The sequence below is a fragment of the Oryctolagus cuniculus genome, chromosome 3, assembly GCF_964237555.1.
Source record: "Oryctolagus cuniculus chromosome 3, mOryCun1.1, whole genome shotgun sequence".
NCBI lineage: Eukaryota > Metazoa > Chordata > Mammalia > Lagomorpha > Leporidae > Oryctolagus > Oryctolagus cuniculus.
This window is the reverse complement of record NC_091434.1, coordinates 104,484,374-104,504,269: the sequence shown is the minus strand read 5'-3', so window position 1 is coordinate 104,504,269 and position 19,896 is coordinate 104,484,374. Positions and strand designations below refer to the sequence as shown.

Genomic DNA, 19,896 nt, shown 5'->3' with positions numbered 1-19,896 from the left:
AGTGGACAGTGAGAGAGAGAGACAGAGAGAAAGGTCTTCCTTTGCCATTGATTCACCCTCCAATGGCCGCCACGGCCGGTGCACCGCGCTGATCCGATGGCAGGAGCCAGGTACTTGTCCTGGTCTCCCATGGGGTGCAGGGCCCAAGCACTTGGGCCATCCTCCACTGCACTCCCTGGCCACAGCAGAGAGCTGGCCTGGAAGAGGGGCAACCGGGACAGAATCCGGCGCCCCGACCAGGACTAGAACCCCGTGTGCCGGCGCCGCAAGGCGGAGGATTAGCCTAGTGAGCTGCGGCACCAGCCGCAAGCGGAGTGTTAACTTGCTTTGCCACCACACTTCCCCAAAAATGTACAATATCTTTTAATTCCTGCAAATTGGTCACCACTGTCCCTGACTTTCACGTGCTTATCACCTCTTTTCCTTCTCTTCCTAGCTCTTTTGATTACCCCTTTTTAGGAATGCATAGAGCTGGGAAGGAAAATATTTTTCCTCATCCCCAGTGAATTTTTTTTCTTGATGGCTCAGCTATTGCCATTGCTGTATCCTTCACTATCTTCTGGACCTGCTTCTCTATTCCTCTTTAAAATTGTTTTTCTTATTTTATTTGAAAGGCAGAGAGATATCATGTATCCCCTGTTTCATCCTCAAGTGCCATATAGCTGGGACCAGGCTAGCCCAAAACCAGGAACTGAACATTTAGTCTGGGTCTCCCACTTGGGTGGTAGGGACTCAAGCTGCTGAGCCATTCGCATGAAGCTGAAATTGGAAACTGAGCTAAGACTTGAACCCAGGCACTGTGATTTGGGATGCAGGCATTGCAAGCCTTGTTTTTTTTATATTTTTTCCTTTTAAGATTTATTTATTTATTTGAAAGGCAGAGTTACAGAGAGAGGAGGAGAGACAGAGAGAGGGATCTTCCCATCTGCTGATTCACTCTCCAAATGGCTGCAAGGGCCAGGACTGGGCCAGGCAGAAGCCAGGAGCCAAGACCTTCATCAGGGTGGGTGCTGGGGCTTAAGGATCTGAGCCATCTTCCGCTGCTTTCCCAGGAGCATTAGCAGGAAGCTGGACTGGAAGTGGAGCTGCCAGGACTCTGACCAGTGTCCATATGGGATGCCTGCATCACAGGCAGCAGCTTAATCTACTACTCCACAACGCTATCCCCACAAGCAATTTCTTAACTGCTGCACCAAACTTGTACCCCTATAGTCTTTTTTTGGGGGGGGGTAGGCAGAGTTTGACAGAGAGAGAGAGAGAGAGAGACAAAGAGAAAGGTCTTTCTCTTCCTTTTTCCATTGGTTCACCCCCCAAATGGCAGCCATGCTGGCACACTGTGCCGATCTGAAGCCAGGAGGAGCCAGGTGCTTCCTCTAGATCTCCCATGTGGATGCAGGGCCCAAGCACTTGGGCCATCCTCCACTGCCTTCCCTGGGCCACAGCATAGAGCAGGACTGGAAGAGGAGCAACCAGGACAGAATCTGGCACCCCAACCAGGACTAGAACCTGGGATGCCAGTACCGCAGGTAGAGGATCAGCCTAGTGAGTCGTGGCGCCGGCCCCTCTATAGTCTTAATAGTGGTGGTATCCAGATATGCTGCTGTTTAGTATACTTATTCAGCTGAAATTCACAGCTATTTCTGTTTCAGAGATGTTCTTTCTGTCGCTCCCCCTCTTCGTGGAGGAACGACACAGGACCCTGCGCTGTTCTTTCGTCTGCTCGGCCCTCCCCGGGTTTGCTGCTGGTTCTTCCCGGGTTGGCTACCGACCCTTCCACCTCCGTGGAAGGGCGGTTCCCCCTGCCACATTCCCCACTTCCGCGGGGGAGCGGCACACCGCCGGCCGGCTCTCTCGGGGGCTGCACAGGCGTTCCCCTTAGATGTTCCCCTTAGATGTTCCTGGTGCATGCCGTCTCTCTCCTCCTTTATAGTCCTCCTCCGCCAATCCCAACTCGGCTGCCCACACGCCGAGTACGCTGCTCTCCTCCAACCAGGAGCAAGTCCTACAGTTTATTGGCTGAACTGGAGGCAGCTGTGTAGAAGCTGTTTTCTCCTCTCCCAGCGCCATATTGTGGGAGAGCAGATGCATAGAATAAGTCTTAATTCCAGTAACTTAGTCTAGTCCGAGTTGCTCCCCACACTTTCCATTTAGTACACACTTTAGTCAACTGCAGGTAAACTAGTTTTAAGTGAATAGAACTACAAGATGATGGTTATTTTTGTGTGTAAGTTGAGTTAGCTGTTTCATTAATTCTTTCAAACTGTATACTTAGGCTCTTTTCCTTTTTATTTTTAAACAAACATTAAGCATTGTGCTAGTCTTTGTGTTTCAGAAATTTTAGGTAACCATGTACCTAGAATTCTGTAGTGAAAGACAGTATGTGAAAAGGGGCTAGGTAGTAGAAACGTTTACTGTGAGTTGACTGTGGTAACCAGTAACTGATTTCAGTTTTCTGAATTGACATACTGTATTATATACTGTGTACAATTCGTTTTTCAAAAAATTACATTTTTTTTCACATTACATAAGAGAGTAAAATGATAGGAAATCCCTTTCTGCTCTGCACTGTTAATTGTGCTTGCTTTTAGTTATATTAGTGATTTTCTGACAATAATGTTATTTTTTTAAAGATTTATTTATTTACTTGAAAGTCAGAGTTACACAGAGAGAGGAGAGGCAGAGAGAGAGGTCTTTCATCTGCTGGTTCACACCCCAATTGGGTGCAACAGCCGGCGCTGCGCTGACCCGAATATAGGAGCCAGGAGCTTTTTCCAGGACTCCCATGTGGGTGCAGGGGCCATATTCTGCTGCTTTCCCAGGCCATAGCAGAGAGCTGGGTTGGAAGTGGAGCAGCTGGGACTAGAACCGGCGCCCATATGGGATGCCAGCGCTTCAGACCAAGGCATTTAACCTGCTGCACCACAGCACCAACCCCAATAATGTGGCCCCAATAATGTTATTTTTATTAGCCCTTTGTGAATGATAGTCTCGTTCTCTTTATTTCCCCAGTCTACCAATTGTTAGTATTAGTTCATTTTATATCATCAAAGTATTTGCATTTTGTCCTTTAATTTCTCTTTCACTTTTAAAACTAGAAATAATAACTTGAACAAAATATAATGCTTTGGAACAAAAAGGAATAGCCTCAGAGAGCATGAAATAAAATATTATGTGCAAGAAAACTTTACCAATAGAAACTTTCCAAATATCAAATTCCAGTGGATTCTTTTTTGTTGTGTTTTTAGTTTCCTTCTCTTCCTCTGCAGTGTTCAGCTCTAATTCATGTTTTTTCTTTCTTGGATTTCTTTCTCATGGATGTGGCCTTCACAATGAGGCATCCACATTAAAGGGGGTTCCCGGGTCCAGTGCCGTGGCTCACTTGGCTAATCCTCTGCCTGCGGCGCCAGCATCCCGTATGGGCACTAGGTTTTAGTCCCTGTTGTTCCTCTTCCACTCCAGCTCTCTGCTGTGTCCAGGGAGGGCAGTGGAGGATGGCCCAAGTGCTTGGGCCCCTGTACCGTATGGGAGATCTGGAGGAAGCACCTGGCTCCTGACTTTGGATTGGTGCAGTGCCAGCTATAGCGGCCATTTGGGGAGTGAACTAACGGAAAAAGAAAGACCTTTCTCTCTTTCTCTCTCTCTCACTGTCTATAACTCTACCTGTCAAATAAAAAAAAATTAAAAAGTGGGGGGTTCACAAGAAAATGTGGTAGAGTGTCAGAATATTATAAGTGAATTATGTGAAATTTTTTCTAATTATGTTAATTTTGGTGTATTTTGCAGTAAATATATTAATTCAGCACAAGGATATGTGTTTTAATTTGTAAATAAATGTATGTTGAGAGTATGTTGAACTTTTTATTTTTTAAAGATGTATTTGTTTATTTGAAAGAGAGAGGAAAAGAGAGGTGGGGGTGGAGATCTTCCATCCACTGATTCACTCCCCAGATGGCTGCAACAGCCAGGGCTGGACCAGGCTGAAGCCAGGAGCTTCTTCCAGTTTCCCCACATAGGTGGGAGGGCCCAAGTACTCGTGCCATTTTGTGCTTTTTTTGCAGGGAGCTGGATCAGAAGTGGAGTAGCTGGGACTCAAACCAGTGCCTATATTGGATGCCAGCATTGCAGGCTGTGGTTTACCCACTACACAACACCAACCCCCTAAATTTTTTTAAACTCATCAGCTGTGTAACATAAATATTTAAATTCACTGAATTTGGAATATCAGATTAGTAGTTTTCAGTGTAAAGTGGAAAACTTTTCATATAGTTGTGTCTGAAAGTGTCCATTTGGCCTTCATTCTTAAGTAAATATGATGATGAATGAATTCACTTTAAAAAATTTATCCCTGTCTCAGCATTCAAATTTCAATTTGATTTACTTCTTTGTAGGTAACTTGAGAAGTTTTAGATTTTCTTTCTTTCTTTTTTGTTTGTTTCTAATGTAATTCTGAAGTTTTACCAGCATGTGTTTAGGTTTAGTTCATTGCTCAGTAGTTGTTCTTGGCAGCTGATGAGGCCTGTCTATGAACTTGTGTCATCCTTCAGATCATGAAAATTATCCTGTTTTTTTCTATATATATCTTTGTTCCTGTTTTTATCATCCTCATGAGTACTTTCTAGATAAATATTGTTATGTCAGTTTGGCCTCCAGGTCCCCTGTTTCTCATATTTCGATATTTGTGGTTTTAGTCCATCTCCTCAAAAGTAGTCTTTGCCTTGTATTTTCCGCTTATGTTTCAGTTTTATCCATTTTATGATTTATCATGCACAATGATTTTGTTATTTATTCATTGATTCATTTGAGAGAGAGGGAGAGATGTGGAGGGACAGGGAGAGAATCTGAGAGCATGTGCTCCCATGTGTTGATCCCCAAATGCCTGTTGGAGCTGGGGTGAATTAGGAACTTGATCCAAGTCTCCCACCTGGGTGGCAGGAACCTATTTACTCCCATAGTCTGCTTTAGCAAGAAGCTAGAATCAGAAACCAAGGCTGGGAGTTAAACTCTAATATTCTAATGTGGGATGTGAGCATCATCACTGGCGTCTTAAGCACCACACCAAACGCCTGCCTCTTGTTATTTATTTTAATTAAAAATTATTCTTTCTGTCTGACCACTTTTTCAAAGCAACGTGTTCTTGATTTATTCAAGAGTATATTATGTAATCTGGTGCATCTGGTGCCAGATTCCACCTGGGCACCTGTTCGAGTCCCAACTGCTCCAATTCCAATCCGTCCCCTGCTTAAGTGCCTGGGAGAGTAGCTGAAAATGGCCCAAGTACTTGGTGTCCTTCACCTTGAAGAAGCTTCTGGCAGGATTTTCTTTGGATTGGTCCAGCTTCAATTGTTGCAGCCACTTGGGGAGTAAACAAGAGGATGGAAGATCTCTGTCTCTAACTCTGCCTTTCACATAAATAAATAAATAAATCTTTTTTTAAAAAAGAGTATATCATGAGAATCTTGTTTTTAAGTTTACCATTTTACTTGCTGAATTGTCTCCATTTCTATAAAGGTTATTATTTATTTACTTACTTGTTTTCTATTTTGAGCCTTCTCTTTTGTGCTGTTAGGTTTTCCCCAAATGTCTGTTGTCCTTGGTTTTTCATTCATATTTTAGGATGAAGGATTATGTTGCTAAGTGTTTGGCTGGAAAAGTCTGTTTCACAATTAATCTTCCTCCCTGAATAGGCAGGCTACAGACATGTTCACTATAAGTGGGCAAGGGATCTCACCATGATTTCCCTGTAGGTTGTATAAATGTTAGGAGCCTCCACACCATATTAAATTAATGGAGGCTTACTTTGTGTGGTAAAGTACTTCAGTGTTTAATTTCTGTTAGGAGTTTATTTCTCCTTTTCCCCCATCTATTGTCTGTTGTGATATTCAGAGTTAGTCCAATCTGTAGCTCTTGGTCTGTCAGGAACTGACATTCTCACAAGAAACTTCCCCAGACAGGTGTTCCACTTGCTTTAGAAGGCAGTTCTTAAGCTTTGGCATGGTGGCAAAAGCCACAACTGCCAGTCTTGGGAAAGGCCAACTGTCTCAGCTATCCTAAATACTGCTTTTCTAAAATAATTATCTTGATGATTGCTGTTTGACCTTTTTCTACGCTGTATTTGAGGAAAGTTAGTTTTTCTTTGGACCTCCTTGAAAGAACCAGGGATACTATGATTATCTTGGATTGTGTTTTTTATCCCTTTCTCTGTCAGTCTGTTCCTAACTCATTGATTTCTTCGCTAATTTGTTTCCATTTATCTGCCTTAAAATTTTGAGATTCTTATCTACTAGTCTCACTCTTTGTTATATTCTACCTCCCTACGGTTTCATTTTTGGTAAAAAATTTGTCATCTCAACAATGACAAATTATTGGGAAATGAAAGACACAGATAAATGTGCTTACTTCACTGCCTTGAACCATGTACTGTTTGCAAAGTTTCATCTTGGGTGCAATTTCTGATCCGTGTATCCAGTCGTTAGAAAATTGATAAAATGCTCTATACCATTGTCAAATATGAATTGAGAAGAGAGTATGAATCACCTTTTAAGCCAAAAATTATTTTTTGTTGTTGGCATGCAATATAGGATATGTCTTAAAGTATTTAGTGCAAGCTTAGGCTCAAATCAGTCAGTCATTGCCAAATTTTACTGTTTATGTATGACTCTGGGCAGGCTACTTAGCTTTTCTACACCCTAGTTTACTCATCTGTACCTTTGCAGGGGCAGCTATTACTTTCCTAATAGAGTTATTTTGATAATCAAGTTAGAAAAATACCTAAGGCTGAAATTTACAAAGTTTTTAGAAAATACCTAGTCTCATTATTTTTATATTGTGTCTATTTAGGAAATGTTAATTACATCTTTTAGAAACCCTGTTCTGCCAAGTTGACTATGAAGCAGATTATTCTAAAATGAGATTTCACTGTGGATTCTGTTTTTTAATATTGAAGATCTTATAGGGAAAAAGTCCTTCATTTATATGAGCTGAAAACTTTTGGTGAAGAAATTTGTTGGCTTTTTGAATCAGTAGCAGGCGTCTGAAGAGTCTTAAGAAAGTTCATGGAAGGGCCAGCCAGCATTGTGGCATAGAAGATTAAGCCTCTGCTTGTGACCCAGGATCCCATATGGGAGTACTGGTTCAAGTCCCAGATGCTCTACTTCTTATCCAGGTTCCTGATAATGCACCTTGGAAGGCAGCAGGTGATGACCCAAGTGCTTGGGCCCCTGCCACCCATGTGGGAGAAGTCAGTGGAGTTCTTGGCTCCCAGCTTCAACCTGGCACAGCCCTGGCTGTTGTGGCCATTTGGTCACTGAATCAGTGAGATCGAGAGACCTATCTCTTTCTCTATTTCTCCATCTGTCTGACACTATCCCTTTTAAGTAAATGAATAATGAAATTTTTTTAAGTTCATGAGAAGTCTGTATTGTGAACAATACTAGTCATAGATTTCAATTTTTTTACACCAAAATAAACAATAATTCCATTTTCCATGAATTTTTTGAAGCACTCTTGTAATTCTGGAGGTTAGCTAGAAGTGTTTGTTGTTCCCTCTTTATTTTAAAGATTTATTTATTTATTTATTTGAAAGGCTGAGGGAGAAACAGAGACAGATATCTTCCATTCACTGACTCTTTGCCCAAATGGCCTCAACATCCAGGTCTGGGCAGGGATGAGGCTAGGGGCCAGGAAGTTCATCCTGGTCTCCTATGTAGCTGGCAGCAGCCCAAGTACTTGGACTGTCTTCTACTGCCTTCTCAGACACATTAGCAGGATGCTGGATCAGAAATGGAGTAGCTGGGTACCTGTACTCTATGAGTTGCCAGCATCAGTGTCTAAAGTGGATGCTTAACCCTTTGTACCACAATGCCAGGCCCCTGTTCCCTCTTGGAAGCCAATCAGTAATACCCTTCACATTGTATAATTTTTCAGTGTGTACGCCTCTGTAACTCTGTAACAAATCAGATGTCTATCTCTATGGTCATTTTGAATATTTTGGTAATTTTCCTCCATTTTATTTCAAATGGTTATATTGTCCCAGAGCTCAAGTTGTTATTTTCTTTCTTACATTGAGTCCCCTTTATCAGTGAATTTAATTTCTCATTTTCTAAATTACAAACCTTAAAGTCCTATCACTTCTACCTCTGCCAATATGTTATCTTATAATAATACCTGACTTTTTGTAGTAAATTAGTTTTACAACTTTGTATGAATGCCATTATATGGCATGTACTCTTTTATGTCTGACTTTTTTGTTCCATCAGTTATATCTGAGGTTCAACCATGTTGTGTTATAACATCTTTCATTCTCATTACTATATAGTGTTTCATTACATAACTATATCACAATTTACCCATCTGTTGTAAGTGGACATTTTACTTTGGCTTGTGGCCATCAAAAATATTTTATTGTTTTACTTTCATAATTATCTAGAATCCATCTATAGACATTCTTTTATGTACTTTTGGAGAACATTTGAATTTATACTATTGGATGTGTTTATATAATTTGGGGTGGAATTATTTGGTTGTAAGTTTCATTTGTTTAATAATAGTGCATTCAGTTTTCTAAAGTGGTTATAATAATTTATACTTTATCACTGTAATTTTAGTGAGGCATTGTCTCTTTCATGTTACCCATTCTATTTAGAAGTAGGTATCACATTGTTACTTTAATGTATTTGATGCCTAAAGAAATTTAATTCATATGTTTTGATCTTGTGAGTACCTTTTTTTTAATTGTCTTATGCAATATTTAACTCTTTGGACATTTTTTTCTGCTGGATTGCATTTCAAAAACTAATTTGTAGTAATTCTCTGTATATTTGGGGAAGTCCTATATTATAGATACCATCTTCTACCTTATGTACTGTTGAAGAATATTTGCCTACTCCACAGTTATAAAGATATTTTCCTATTTCCCTCTCCTAAAACTTTTTTTTAGGATTTATTTATTTATTTGAAAGGCAGACTTACAGAGAGAGAGGGAGATCTTTTATCTGCTGGTTCACTTACCAAATAGCTGCAATGGCCAGAGCTGGGCTGATCCAAAGCCTCCTGGAGGCTTCTTCCAGATCTCCCATGTGGTAGGGGCCCAAGTACTTAGGCCATCCTCCACTACTTTCCCATGTGCATTAGCAGGGAGCTGGATCAGAAGTAGAAAAGCCTGGACTTGAACTTGCGCCCATATGCCTGCTGGTGCTGGAGGTGGCAGCATTACTCACTATGCCACAGTGCTGGTCCTCCAATTCATATTTCTGCTCCTGTTTCCACTCCCAGTTCTGTAGATAACAGTGATCATTTTACCATCCTGGAGCTAGCAAAATTTACCAGCAGCTTTGCTGCCAGATGGAATGGAATTGATTTGGGGCTGAAGGGAACTAGGATAAACCTGTGGATTTATCAGCTGAAAGTAGCTAAATCAGTTTGAAGGGAAGGGGATATCCTACAGCTCTGCCAGCCAGGCTTAAAAAAAAAAAAAAAGGAGTTGAAAGCTAAACAGAGACCTCAGGAGCCATACAATATGAGTGAGACAGATAAATTCAGTTAAATCCAGGCAACTTACTAAACAACTTACAGAAAAGTCCAGATGGGAGATCTTTCTCTATGTCTCTCCCTCTCTCTGTAACTCTACCTCTCAAATAATTGAATAAAATTTTAAAAAATCCAGATGGAGTTGTTGAAGTGTATTAACTAAAATGTCTAGTTTTTACCAAAAATTGAAACACTAATGAGTTCCAGAGAAAAATCAAAAGCCAGACATAAGGTTATGTATTATTATAAGTTCCGCTTACATGAAGTTTCTAGATAAATTTTAATATGAAAGCAGATTAGTTGTTTCCTAAATTTTCATGTATAAAGAACTTTTTGGAGATATTTTTCAATTATATTGTGTTGATGGATGCACAACTGTATGTAGTCACTAAAAATCTTTATACTTTTGAATTGGGTGAATTTTGTTACATGTAAACTATACTTCAATAAAATTCAAGAATGGGATGGGGAACTAACAACCTACTTACAGTACTCATATTATTGATTTTAACTGTTGTGATTACCTGCGTGCTGTTCTGTTTTCAAATAAAAGTAAATAATCATCTGTAGTTTATGAAAGTAGTTGAAGATAACAAACAGCTGGAAGTATTTAAGAGGCGTATTTTTTTTAATGTAGAAATGAATAATTGTTGCTAGAAGCAGCAAAATATGTCCTTAAAAGTCTCCTTTGCTTTTTCTTAAGTCACTCTTAACTTTCTTTCCCTCTAATCTTGCTGTGTTGTCTTTCCTTTAATGCTGATTGTTGACTTAAAAATAGTTGTTTAACCTAGCAGTTTTATTCAGTTTTTAAAGTTATTTTATTTATTTGAAAGGCAGAGAGGGAGAGTATTCTAGAGAGCTCCCCTTCCCTGTTTCACTCCCCAAATGTCTAGAACAGCTGGAGCAGGATCAGGCCAGCAGAAACCAGGAGGTGGGAACTCCATCGAGAGAGAGAGAGAGAGAGAGAGAGAAAGAGAAAGAGATTGAGAGAGAGAGATCTTCCATCTATTTATTGGTTCACTCTGCAAATGGCCACAACAGCTGGGGTTAGGCCAGGCGGGAGCAAGGAGCCAGGAGCTTCTTCTAGGACTCCCATGTGGGTACAGGGGCCCAAGCACTTGGGGCATCTTCTGCAGCTTTTTCCAGGTGCATTAGCAGGGAGCTTGATCTAAAGTGGAGCATCCAGGACATGAACCAGTGCCCATAATGGATGCCAGCACTGCAGGCTGTGACTTAACTTACTGTGCCACAACGTTGGCCCCAGTTATTTCATTTTTAAATAACATTTATTGATTTGAAAGACAGAGCATCAGAGATAGGGACAGAGAGAGACAGAGATGGAGCTATCATCTACTGGTCCATTCCCCAAATGGCACAACAGCCAGGTCTGGTCCAGGCCAGGAGTCAGGAATTCCATCCTGGTCTCCCAAGTGGGTGCTGGGGCCCAAGTGCTTGGGCCATATTCTGCTGCCTTCTCAGGAGCATTAGCAGGAAGCTGGATTGTTTGTGAAGGATCCTGGTCTAGAACTGCATTGTGCTATGGGTTGCTGGCAATATGAGTGACAGTTTAACATGCTGCACCGTGATACCAGTCCCTGTTTTAAGAATCATTGAAAATTTTATTCTGTTATTTGTTTTGATACAATAATTATATTTTACATGTCCAGTTTTTTTAAAAAAATATTTATGTATTTGAAAGGCAGAGTTACATAGAGGCAGAGGTTGAGAGAAAGAGAGAGAGGTCTTCTATCCACGGGTTCACTCCCCAAATAGCCACAACAGCTGGGGCTGGGCCGATCTGAAGCCAGGAGCCAGGAGATTCTTCTAGGTCTCCCATGTGGGTGCAGGGGCCCAAGCATTTGGGCCATCTTCCACTGGTTTCCCAGGCCTTAGCAGAGAGCTGGATTGGAAGAGGAGCAGCTGGGACTCGAACTGGCTGGGAGCCAGGATACCGGCACTGAAGGCGGCAGCTTTATCTGCCGCACCACAGCACCTTCTCTTCCATTCAGTTTTTTTTTTTTTTTTTTTTTTTAGATTTATTTATTTATTTGAAAGAGTTACACAAAGAGAGAGAGAGGTCTTCCATCCGCTGGTTCACTCCCTAGATGGCTACAACGGCCGGAGGTGTGCTGATCTGAAGCCAGGAGTCAGGAACCTCCTCCAGGTCTCCCATGTGGGTGCAGAGGGCCCAAGGACTTGGGCCATCTGCTGCTTTCCCAGGCTATACCATGGAGCTATATTGGGAGTAGAGCAGCCGGATCTTGAACCGGCGCCCATATGGGTTGCCAGCATTGCAGGCGGTGGCTTTACCCGCTACACCACAGCACCAGCCCTCCTTCTATTCAGTATTAAAGCATATTTGTTGTATATTTTTAGTGGTATAAAAATCAGGAGGCTCTCTATTAGAGAGGTTTTATTTTTCATTTTGATTCCTCTGTCTTTGGGAAATAACTACACCCCCACCAAATAATTATGAGAGTAGAAAACATAATTCATATATCTGTAAATGCGTTTTTACCTTTTAAACATGAACAAAAATGATTCAGTGTAAAAACCCTTAAGCTATAGCATTTTTCTTCTTAGAACTCTGTAGTAATTATATTGTTTTCCTTAGACTTTCAGGAGTGAAGAGAAATGTTAGCCATCTTGGTTTTTGTTCCTTGTATATGTTCTTTGAACATTTATATGAAGGTGCTTCAGACAATTTCAGGAAAAATGGAATTGAGAGAGAAATTTATTTTCTTGTAAAAGCATTCGGGGCCGGCGCTCCGCCTTGCGGCGCCGGCACACCGGGTTCTAGTCCCGGTTGCCCCTCTTCCAGGCCAGCTCTCCGCTGTGGCCAGGGAGTGCAGTGGAGGATGGCCCAAGTGCTTGGGCCCTGCACCCCATGGGAGACCAGGATAAGCACCTGGCTCCTGGCTTTGGATCAGCCCAGTGCGCCAGCCGCAGCGCGCCGGCCGCGGGAGGGTGAACCAACGGCAAAGGAAGACCTTTCTCTCTGTCTCTCTCTCTCACTGTCCACTCTGCCTGTCAAAAAAAAAAAAAAAAAAAAAAAAAAAAAAAAAAAAGCATTCGGAACCCGTGCATAGTTTTTTCATAATGTGAATTTTCCATGAATTTACTGAAGATTGCTCATACTTTCACATTTTTTTTCCTCTTTTTGAATTTCACAAAAATATATTTCAGTGGTGGTTTCTTATTTTGGTTAGTTATTGTGGAGTTTGTTCATATATACTAAGTTGTTTATTCAACTCAGGAAAATCTGCTTCTGTTATCTTTAATTTATAATTACAAATCTGTTTTGGTGCCTTGTAGAACAAGCATCTATTTAGTAGGCTTTTTAAATGAATTTATTTATTTGAGAGAGTAACAAAGAGGGAGAGATAGAGATCTTCCATCTTCCAGTTTATTTCCCAAATAGCTACAACAGCCAGATCTGGGCCAGAAGGAAGCCAGGAGCTGGAAACTCCATTCCAGTATGGATCTAACTTCATTCTTCTACATAAATACATCCAGTTTTGCCTACACCATTTATTGAAGAGATTATCCTTTCTCCAGTGTGTAGTCTGGGCACTTTTGTCAAAAATAAGTTGGCTCTATATACATGGATTAATTTCTGGGCGCTCTATTTTGTTCCATTGGCTATGTTGGTTTTTATGCCAGTACCATGCTGTTTTACTGTTTTAGTTACTATACCTTTGCAGTATATTTTGAAGTCACATATTATGATGCCCTCAGCTTGAGGTTTTTGTTTTTGTTTTTTTTTTTTTTGCTTAGGATTGCTTTGGTTATTTATGTCTTTTGTGATTCCATATGAATTTTAGGATTGTTTCTCTAATTCTGTAAAGAATGTCATTAATATTTTATAGGGATTGCATAGAATCTGTAGGTATCATTAGGTAGTATAGACATTTTAATGACATTAATTTTTTCAATCTATGAACAAGGAATGTGTTTCCATTTTTTTGTGTCCTTGATGATTTCTTTTGTCAGTGTTTTATAATTTCCATTGTACAGATCTTTCACTTTTTTGGTTAATTTTACTCTTAAATATTTAGGGTTTCCGTGGGTGGGGGGCTGTTTTGAACGTGATTTCTTTGTTTTCTGTGTCACTGAGTTCATCATTAGTGTATACAAAAAACTGGGTTTTTTTAAATGTTGATTTTGTAACCTGCAACTTTACTGAATTGGTTTATCAGTTCTAACAGCTTTTTACTTGGCTTTACAAGCAGCTGTTTACCCATAACACAGCCTCCAAGTAGTTTTGATGTTGTTCTCTGTCTTGGATATCTGTGATCTCTATTTATCATTTTTCTTTGATTCAGAAAATTTTACAGTGGTATATTTTCCCCCAGTGCTAAATACATTTCTTATTTCTAATGCAAATGTTTAGTTGTGTATTTATTCACAATTGCTAGTAAATATTTTGATTTTTTTAGCTGTTTTTATTTCTTTTTTTCTTTCTTTTTTTTTTTTTTTTTTTTTTTTTAAAGGCAGAGCGGACAGTGAGAGAGACAGAGAGAGAGGTCTTCCTTTGCCGTTGGTTCACCCTCCAGGCCGCCGCGGCCAGCGCGCTGCAGCCGAAGGCAGGAGCCACGTGCTTATCCTGGTCTCCCATGCGGATGCAGGGCCCAAGCACTTGGGCCATCCTCCACTGCACTCCCTGGCCACAGCAGAGAGCTGGCCTGGAAGAGGGGCGACCGGGACTAGAACCCGGTGTGCCGGCGCCGCAGGTGGAGGATTAGCCTATTGAGCCGCGGCACCGGCCTCTATGTATTTTTCAGACAACATCTTCCTTCAATCTTTGTTTTCCCATTTTATATTATTGTTTATATGTCAAGATAAAATAAATATTTTACTCCTCATTTTGAGTAAGGTCCTTCCCTTTACCCTGGTAGTTTTTCTTTTTCCTGATAGAACTCATGTGGTTTTCTTCCCTCATTAATTATTCTCTCTCTCTCTCTCTCTCTCTCTTTCTTTCTTTCTTTCTTTCTTTCTTTCTTTCTTTCTTTCTTTTTTTTTTTTTTGACAGGCAGAGTGGATAGTGAGAGAGAGACAGAGAGAAAGGTCTTCCTTTTTGCCGTTGGTTCACCCTCTAATGGCCGCCACTGCCAGCGTGCTGCGGCTGGCGCACTGGGCTGATCCAAAGCCAGGAGCCAGGTGCTTCTCCTGGTCTCCCATGCAGGTGCAGGGCCCAAGCACTTGGACCATCCTCCACTGCACTTCCAGGACATAGCAGAGAGCTGGCCTGGAAGCGGGGGGGCAACCGGGACAGAATCCGGCACCCCAACAGGACTAGAACCCTGTGTGCCGGTGCCACAGGTGGAGGATTAGCCTATTGAGCCGCAGTGCCGGCCTCTCATTAATTATTCTTAAATGAAAAGAGAATTCTCCAGACCTGAGTCCATATATTGGAATGTAGTCTTGAAATCCCTTTGCTCCTGCAAAGTACTCTGCCAGTGTCATTCTTTCTTCCATTAATTTTCCAAGTTGCAAGACAGTATCATCTAGTCACTAATACCTTGACCATACTATGGGTTAATGATGCATCTAGATGGAAATATTACAAAAGCAGATAACTGGATAGGAATTTTATGTGATACATCTCCATAGGAAGCACTGTGATAAGGGTAAAGTCTTACCAGGTAATTCATTTGAGATAGATTTAGACTTTTGTGGAAATCTAGGTAGTTCTTAGAGAGTATTGCCTATTATATTCTATTCTGTTTTTTACTTGATGAAAACTTATGGGATCTGATGTATGAAAGACCAGTGTTTGTAGTTCTAATTTTGCAACTCTGTGGCTTTCATGAATGTGATTGTTGAAAAGATAAAGGAAGGTGAATCAGATATTAATTGATACTAAGCTTTCATGAATGATCTTATTTATTTTATTTTTTGATTGATATATTGGAAAATACACTTTGACAAAATAATGGCTTATCTATAAATATTAAAGTTGCCTAGATTTCAGGTTGATAAGTTACAAATGCTTATGATTTCATTTCTTTAAAATTATTTGAACTCCTCATATATTTTTTCATAATCTAAGACAAAGATTGCTTTGTGACCCTTTAAATATGGGTATTTCTGTAATTGCTGGATCAGTCAGTTGAACTTATCTGTAAATTGCTTCTTTTCTTTTTAGGTACAGTACTCATCTGTGTGAGATACTATTTAAATCCTAAGACTATAATAAAGTGGCAATGTCTCGGGAACCTACCCCACCTTTACCTGGAGATATGTCTACTGGTCCTATAGCAGAAAGCTGGTGTTATACACAGGTATACGCTGTTAATCTTTTCTTACTATATGTCACTTAAATTTTATATTAGTTTGAGAATATTATTGAGAAACACTTTGAATATAGTTATTAGGGTAAAAAAAGTAGATTATAGGATGTTGAATAATGTGACAACTTAAAAGCATAAGAATCATCGTTATTATAATAGTGGTCTTCTGAATCTCTTAGGTTAAAGTAGTAAAATTTTCCTACATGTGGACCATTAATAACTTCAGTTTTTGTCGAGAAGAAATGGGTGAAGTGTTAAAAAGTTCAACATTTTCATCTGGCCCAAATGACAAAATGAAATGGTAAGATTTTTGGTTTTTTGTTTTTGATGTGATCATCATCTGTTTATGGTTTTGTTGTTATTGTTCCTGAAAGAGTATTAGTATAATTTTTAGTAGATTGGTAATAAATTCCTAGTATTATGGAGAACTGTAAAGAACTGTGGGGAGGTTGGCAGGAGTACTATTGGTGATGATAATTGACGTGATTTCAGTATTGCCTCTTTTTTTTGCATGTTTCAAGTATTATATTCCTCCAAGTGAGCCTATTGTTTTATTTTAGGTGCCTGAGGGTAAACCCAAAGGGATTAGATGATGAAAGTAAAGACTACTTGTCCTTATATTTGCTTTTAGTCAGCTGCCCCAAAAGTGAAGTTCGAGCAAAATTCAAATTTTCCCTTCTGAACGCTAAAAGGGAAGAAACAAAAGCAATGGGTAAGTGATTTGCAAACTGAGTGAAGAAGTCTCTGTGTAACTGCATACTGTGACTTCTGCACCTTTACCTAGAAAAATTTGGCATTTTTTCCCACTAAAATCTAAGTTAAGTTGTAGCTTAACCTAAAACTTTGAATTTGACCATTGTTTAGTTTTTTAATTTCAATGTAGAGCTATAGTTGTTTTATGAAGTCCTAAATGTCATGACATATAAAACTGGATGAGAGGAATATTAAAATTTAACTTCTTTGTGTTCTGAAATGACATTCCCTTGTCACTTAGAAAAATAGTACAGGGTTCCTCATTGATGCCTGGCCATGCACAATAGGAATTTAAAAATATTTCTTCTTCCTTGCCATTTTTGTCATAAAATCTGAAGAACAGTATGAATGAGATGGAATGCCTTGAAACTGTCACTAAAACTTCTTAAGAAATGGACTGAACACTTACTGAAAGTCAGTCAGTTTTTCTTAGTGTCAGAGCCTATTAAATTCAGCCCAAGATTTATGTATTTTAGCCAGCTGAAATGCTGTAGCCTCAAGCTTCATAAAAGAAATGTGCAGTATGCAAGAAACTACCTTATAAGCTGCCATGTTAAATTTCAAATATTTTCTGATGTAAGTCCCAGAATCAAGTAGTTTTATTACAAAAAAAAATCTCCACACATTTTAGTAGTATGTTTTATTACCAAAGTAATATATATTTTCATATTGTCTGTCATTTAAGATAGCTGAGTATTTCATTTAGATTTATTACTGATTGTCTACGTCCAGTTTGTTCTTTGTATAATAGATGAATAATTTCTTTAGTGGATCATATTTATTTCCTAGTATACAGTTATGTATTACTTGAGGAATTTGAAATATTTCTTTGTGATACAAGGATACTTAAACAAGTTCATGGCAAAAAAATTGTACTTTGATGCAAAAATTTTGGAATCCATGTATAGTTTTTTCATAATATGCATTTTCTATGAACTTTTTTAAAAGTCTTATTTACTTATTAAATCTTTTAAGAATTATACTGAGTCTTCTAGATTCTTAATGAAAGTTGTTCTAGGGACAGGGTGACTATTTCTAAAGCAGGACTATTTCTTTAGCCTTTTCACCAGTTAATGGATTTTTCTGTAATTCAGTAAAACTTAAAATTAGTGCAAGGAGTATCCCAGGAAAGATCTTAAAAGATGCCTTGATGATTTAGGTGTCTATTTTTAAAGGGAGAAGCAGGAAATGAGAAATATATTTGCAGCCAGGTTCTGATATTAGATGGAGTAGTATTGTTTATGCCAACATATTTTGAAGCAATTCAGAGCCTTTTAGGGTCTAGATTTAAAAAAAAAAAAAAAACAAAAACGAACAAACAAACAAAAAAAACACCTCTTCCATCTCCATGGGATTTGATCTGGCTTTTCTACTTAAATACTCAGAAGTCTTAAATTGAGCTTATTGATGATGGTCAAAATTTGAGTAGTGATGTGGGGCAGTTCTACCTGACTTAACTCTTAGGACATTTTATTTATGAACACACATATCTATAATATTTGAGAGATATAAAGGCCAATTTCTGCATATTTCATATAACTGCTATCATTAAGAAACATGTCTCTTAAATACTTGTTTTATTTAAGCTTCTTTTCTGTTTTCTACCAGAAAGCCAAAGAGCATACCGATTTGTGCAAGGGAAGGACTGGGGTTTTAAAAAATTCATTAGAAGGGATTTTTTGCTTGATGAAGCCAATGGTCTTTTACCAGATGACAAGCTTACATTATTTTGTGAGGTGGGTACATTTTTACTATAAGGAACATCATGATTTTATTTAGTGATATGACAAAAGTATAAACTGGATTAATATTATACATACTTTAAAAATTATGTAATTGGTATAAATGTTAGGGTTTCATGGGTAAATATTTGAAAAAGCTGACTAGATTGTCTGAAAAATCAATATAGTGTCCTGGTCAGAAAAAGCTTTGTCATATTTTTACTCATAAATTGGATGTACAGTTACACTGCTACATATTAAATCCTTACTCCTCTTGAAAAGATTGAAGATGTGCACATCATTGTATGAACATTTCTAAATATCTTCTTGCTTCTCCATAACTGTGACATAGATAGTCAACATACTTTTTTTTTTTTTTAAATTTATTTATTTGAGAGGTAGAGTTATAGACAGTGAGAGGGAGAGACAGAGAAAGGTCTTCCATCCACTGGTTCACTTCCCAAATGGCCACAATGGTCGGAGGTGTGCTGATCCGAAGCCAGGAGCCAGGAGCTTCTTCCAGGTCTTCCACGTGGGTGGCAGGGGCCAAAGCACTAGGGCCATCTTCTACTGCTTTCCCAGGCCATAGCAGAGAGCTGGATCAGAGGAGGAGCACCTGGGACTCGAATTGGTGTCCCAATTGGATGCTGGTGTCCCAAGCAGAGGATTAACCTGCTGCGCAACAGCGCCAGCCCCACAGTATACTTTTATATTTTCAGGTTGATCATACTGAATATTATTACTGGAAGTTTACCAGTTTGAGCTCAAAAGTACCTGAAAAAGATTGGGAAGATTATGTAAACAATTGGATTATCTAATGGGTGTTGGCATTATAAATAATAGATCAACACTTTTTAAGATATATGTCTGTTGACAAATTTATATGCTAAATTTATATACATCAAATGTCATATTTTGAAGTTACTGCTCCTGCCAATAATTTACACTATGATTTGTCCTAATTTGAGATTTGAATTTGTTCCTGTAATTTTGTCATTAGGAACTTTAGCTTGACGAACTTTCGAGGTTCATCCTTGGCATGACATGAAGGAGTATATAATATTACTGGTACAGCTTACAAAGCATATATACATTATTAAAAATCTTAAATGTTCAAGGTAGTTGAGAATTTTCATAATAAAGTCCATTAAAATGTTATAAGCACAACATGAAATATATTTTGACAGATTATTGTAGACTGAAGAGTATAGTAAAAGAATGATAACTTCCTTAACTGCTGAGTTAGTTTTAATCTCTGTATAGTAAATATGTAAAAAAAAAATTCATGGCAGGATTATAGACTAATTGTAAATCATTATATTGTGTTAGAAGAATAATTGATATATAGCCCAAGAGACCATGTAGTACATCTTATTTTTAGTTAGAAAAGTTAGATGAACTGTGTTACAAATCTGTTATAAATATAATTATTTGACTAATAAAGCATGAACTAGAAGTCCCTGGAACAGATCTTATCATTAATTTGGGAGAACAAAAACTAAAACATATATAGGCAGATAGTTCAAATATTAGTCTAAATAAATACAATTTAAACTACTTAAAATTTTTGGCACTCTTAATGTAGAGTCTTCCAGAATTTTAAC

General features: G+C 38.8%; 1 protein-coding gene across 1 annotated transcript in view; it reads left to right on the top strand.

Moving 5' to 3' along the window:
- Positions 1 to 19,896, top strand: part of SPOPL (speckle type BTB/POZ protein like) — a 65,309-nt gene that overhangs the window by 21,903 nt on the left and 23,510 nt on the right. The window contains exons 2-5 of the mRNA XM_008258526.4: positions 15,674 to 15,809; positions 15,998 to 16,119; positions 16,379 to 16,530; positions 18,180 to 18,307. Of these exons, the coding sequence (XP_008256748.1) occupies positions 15,732 to 15,809; positions 15,998 to 16,119; positions 16,379 to 16,530; positions 18,180 to 18,307 (480 nt within the window). The 5' untranslated portion in view covers positions 15,674 to 15,731. The remainder of the gene's footprint in view (positions 1 to 15,673; positions 15,810 to 15,997; positions 16,120 to 16,378; positions 16,531 to 18,179; positions 18,308 to 19,896) is intronic.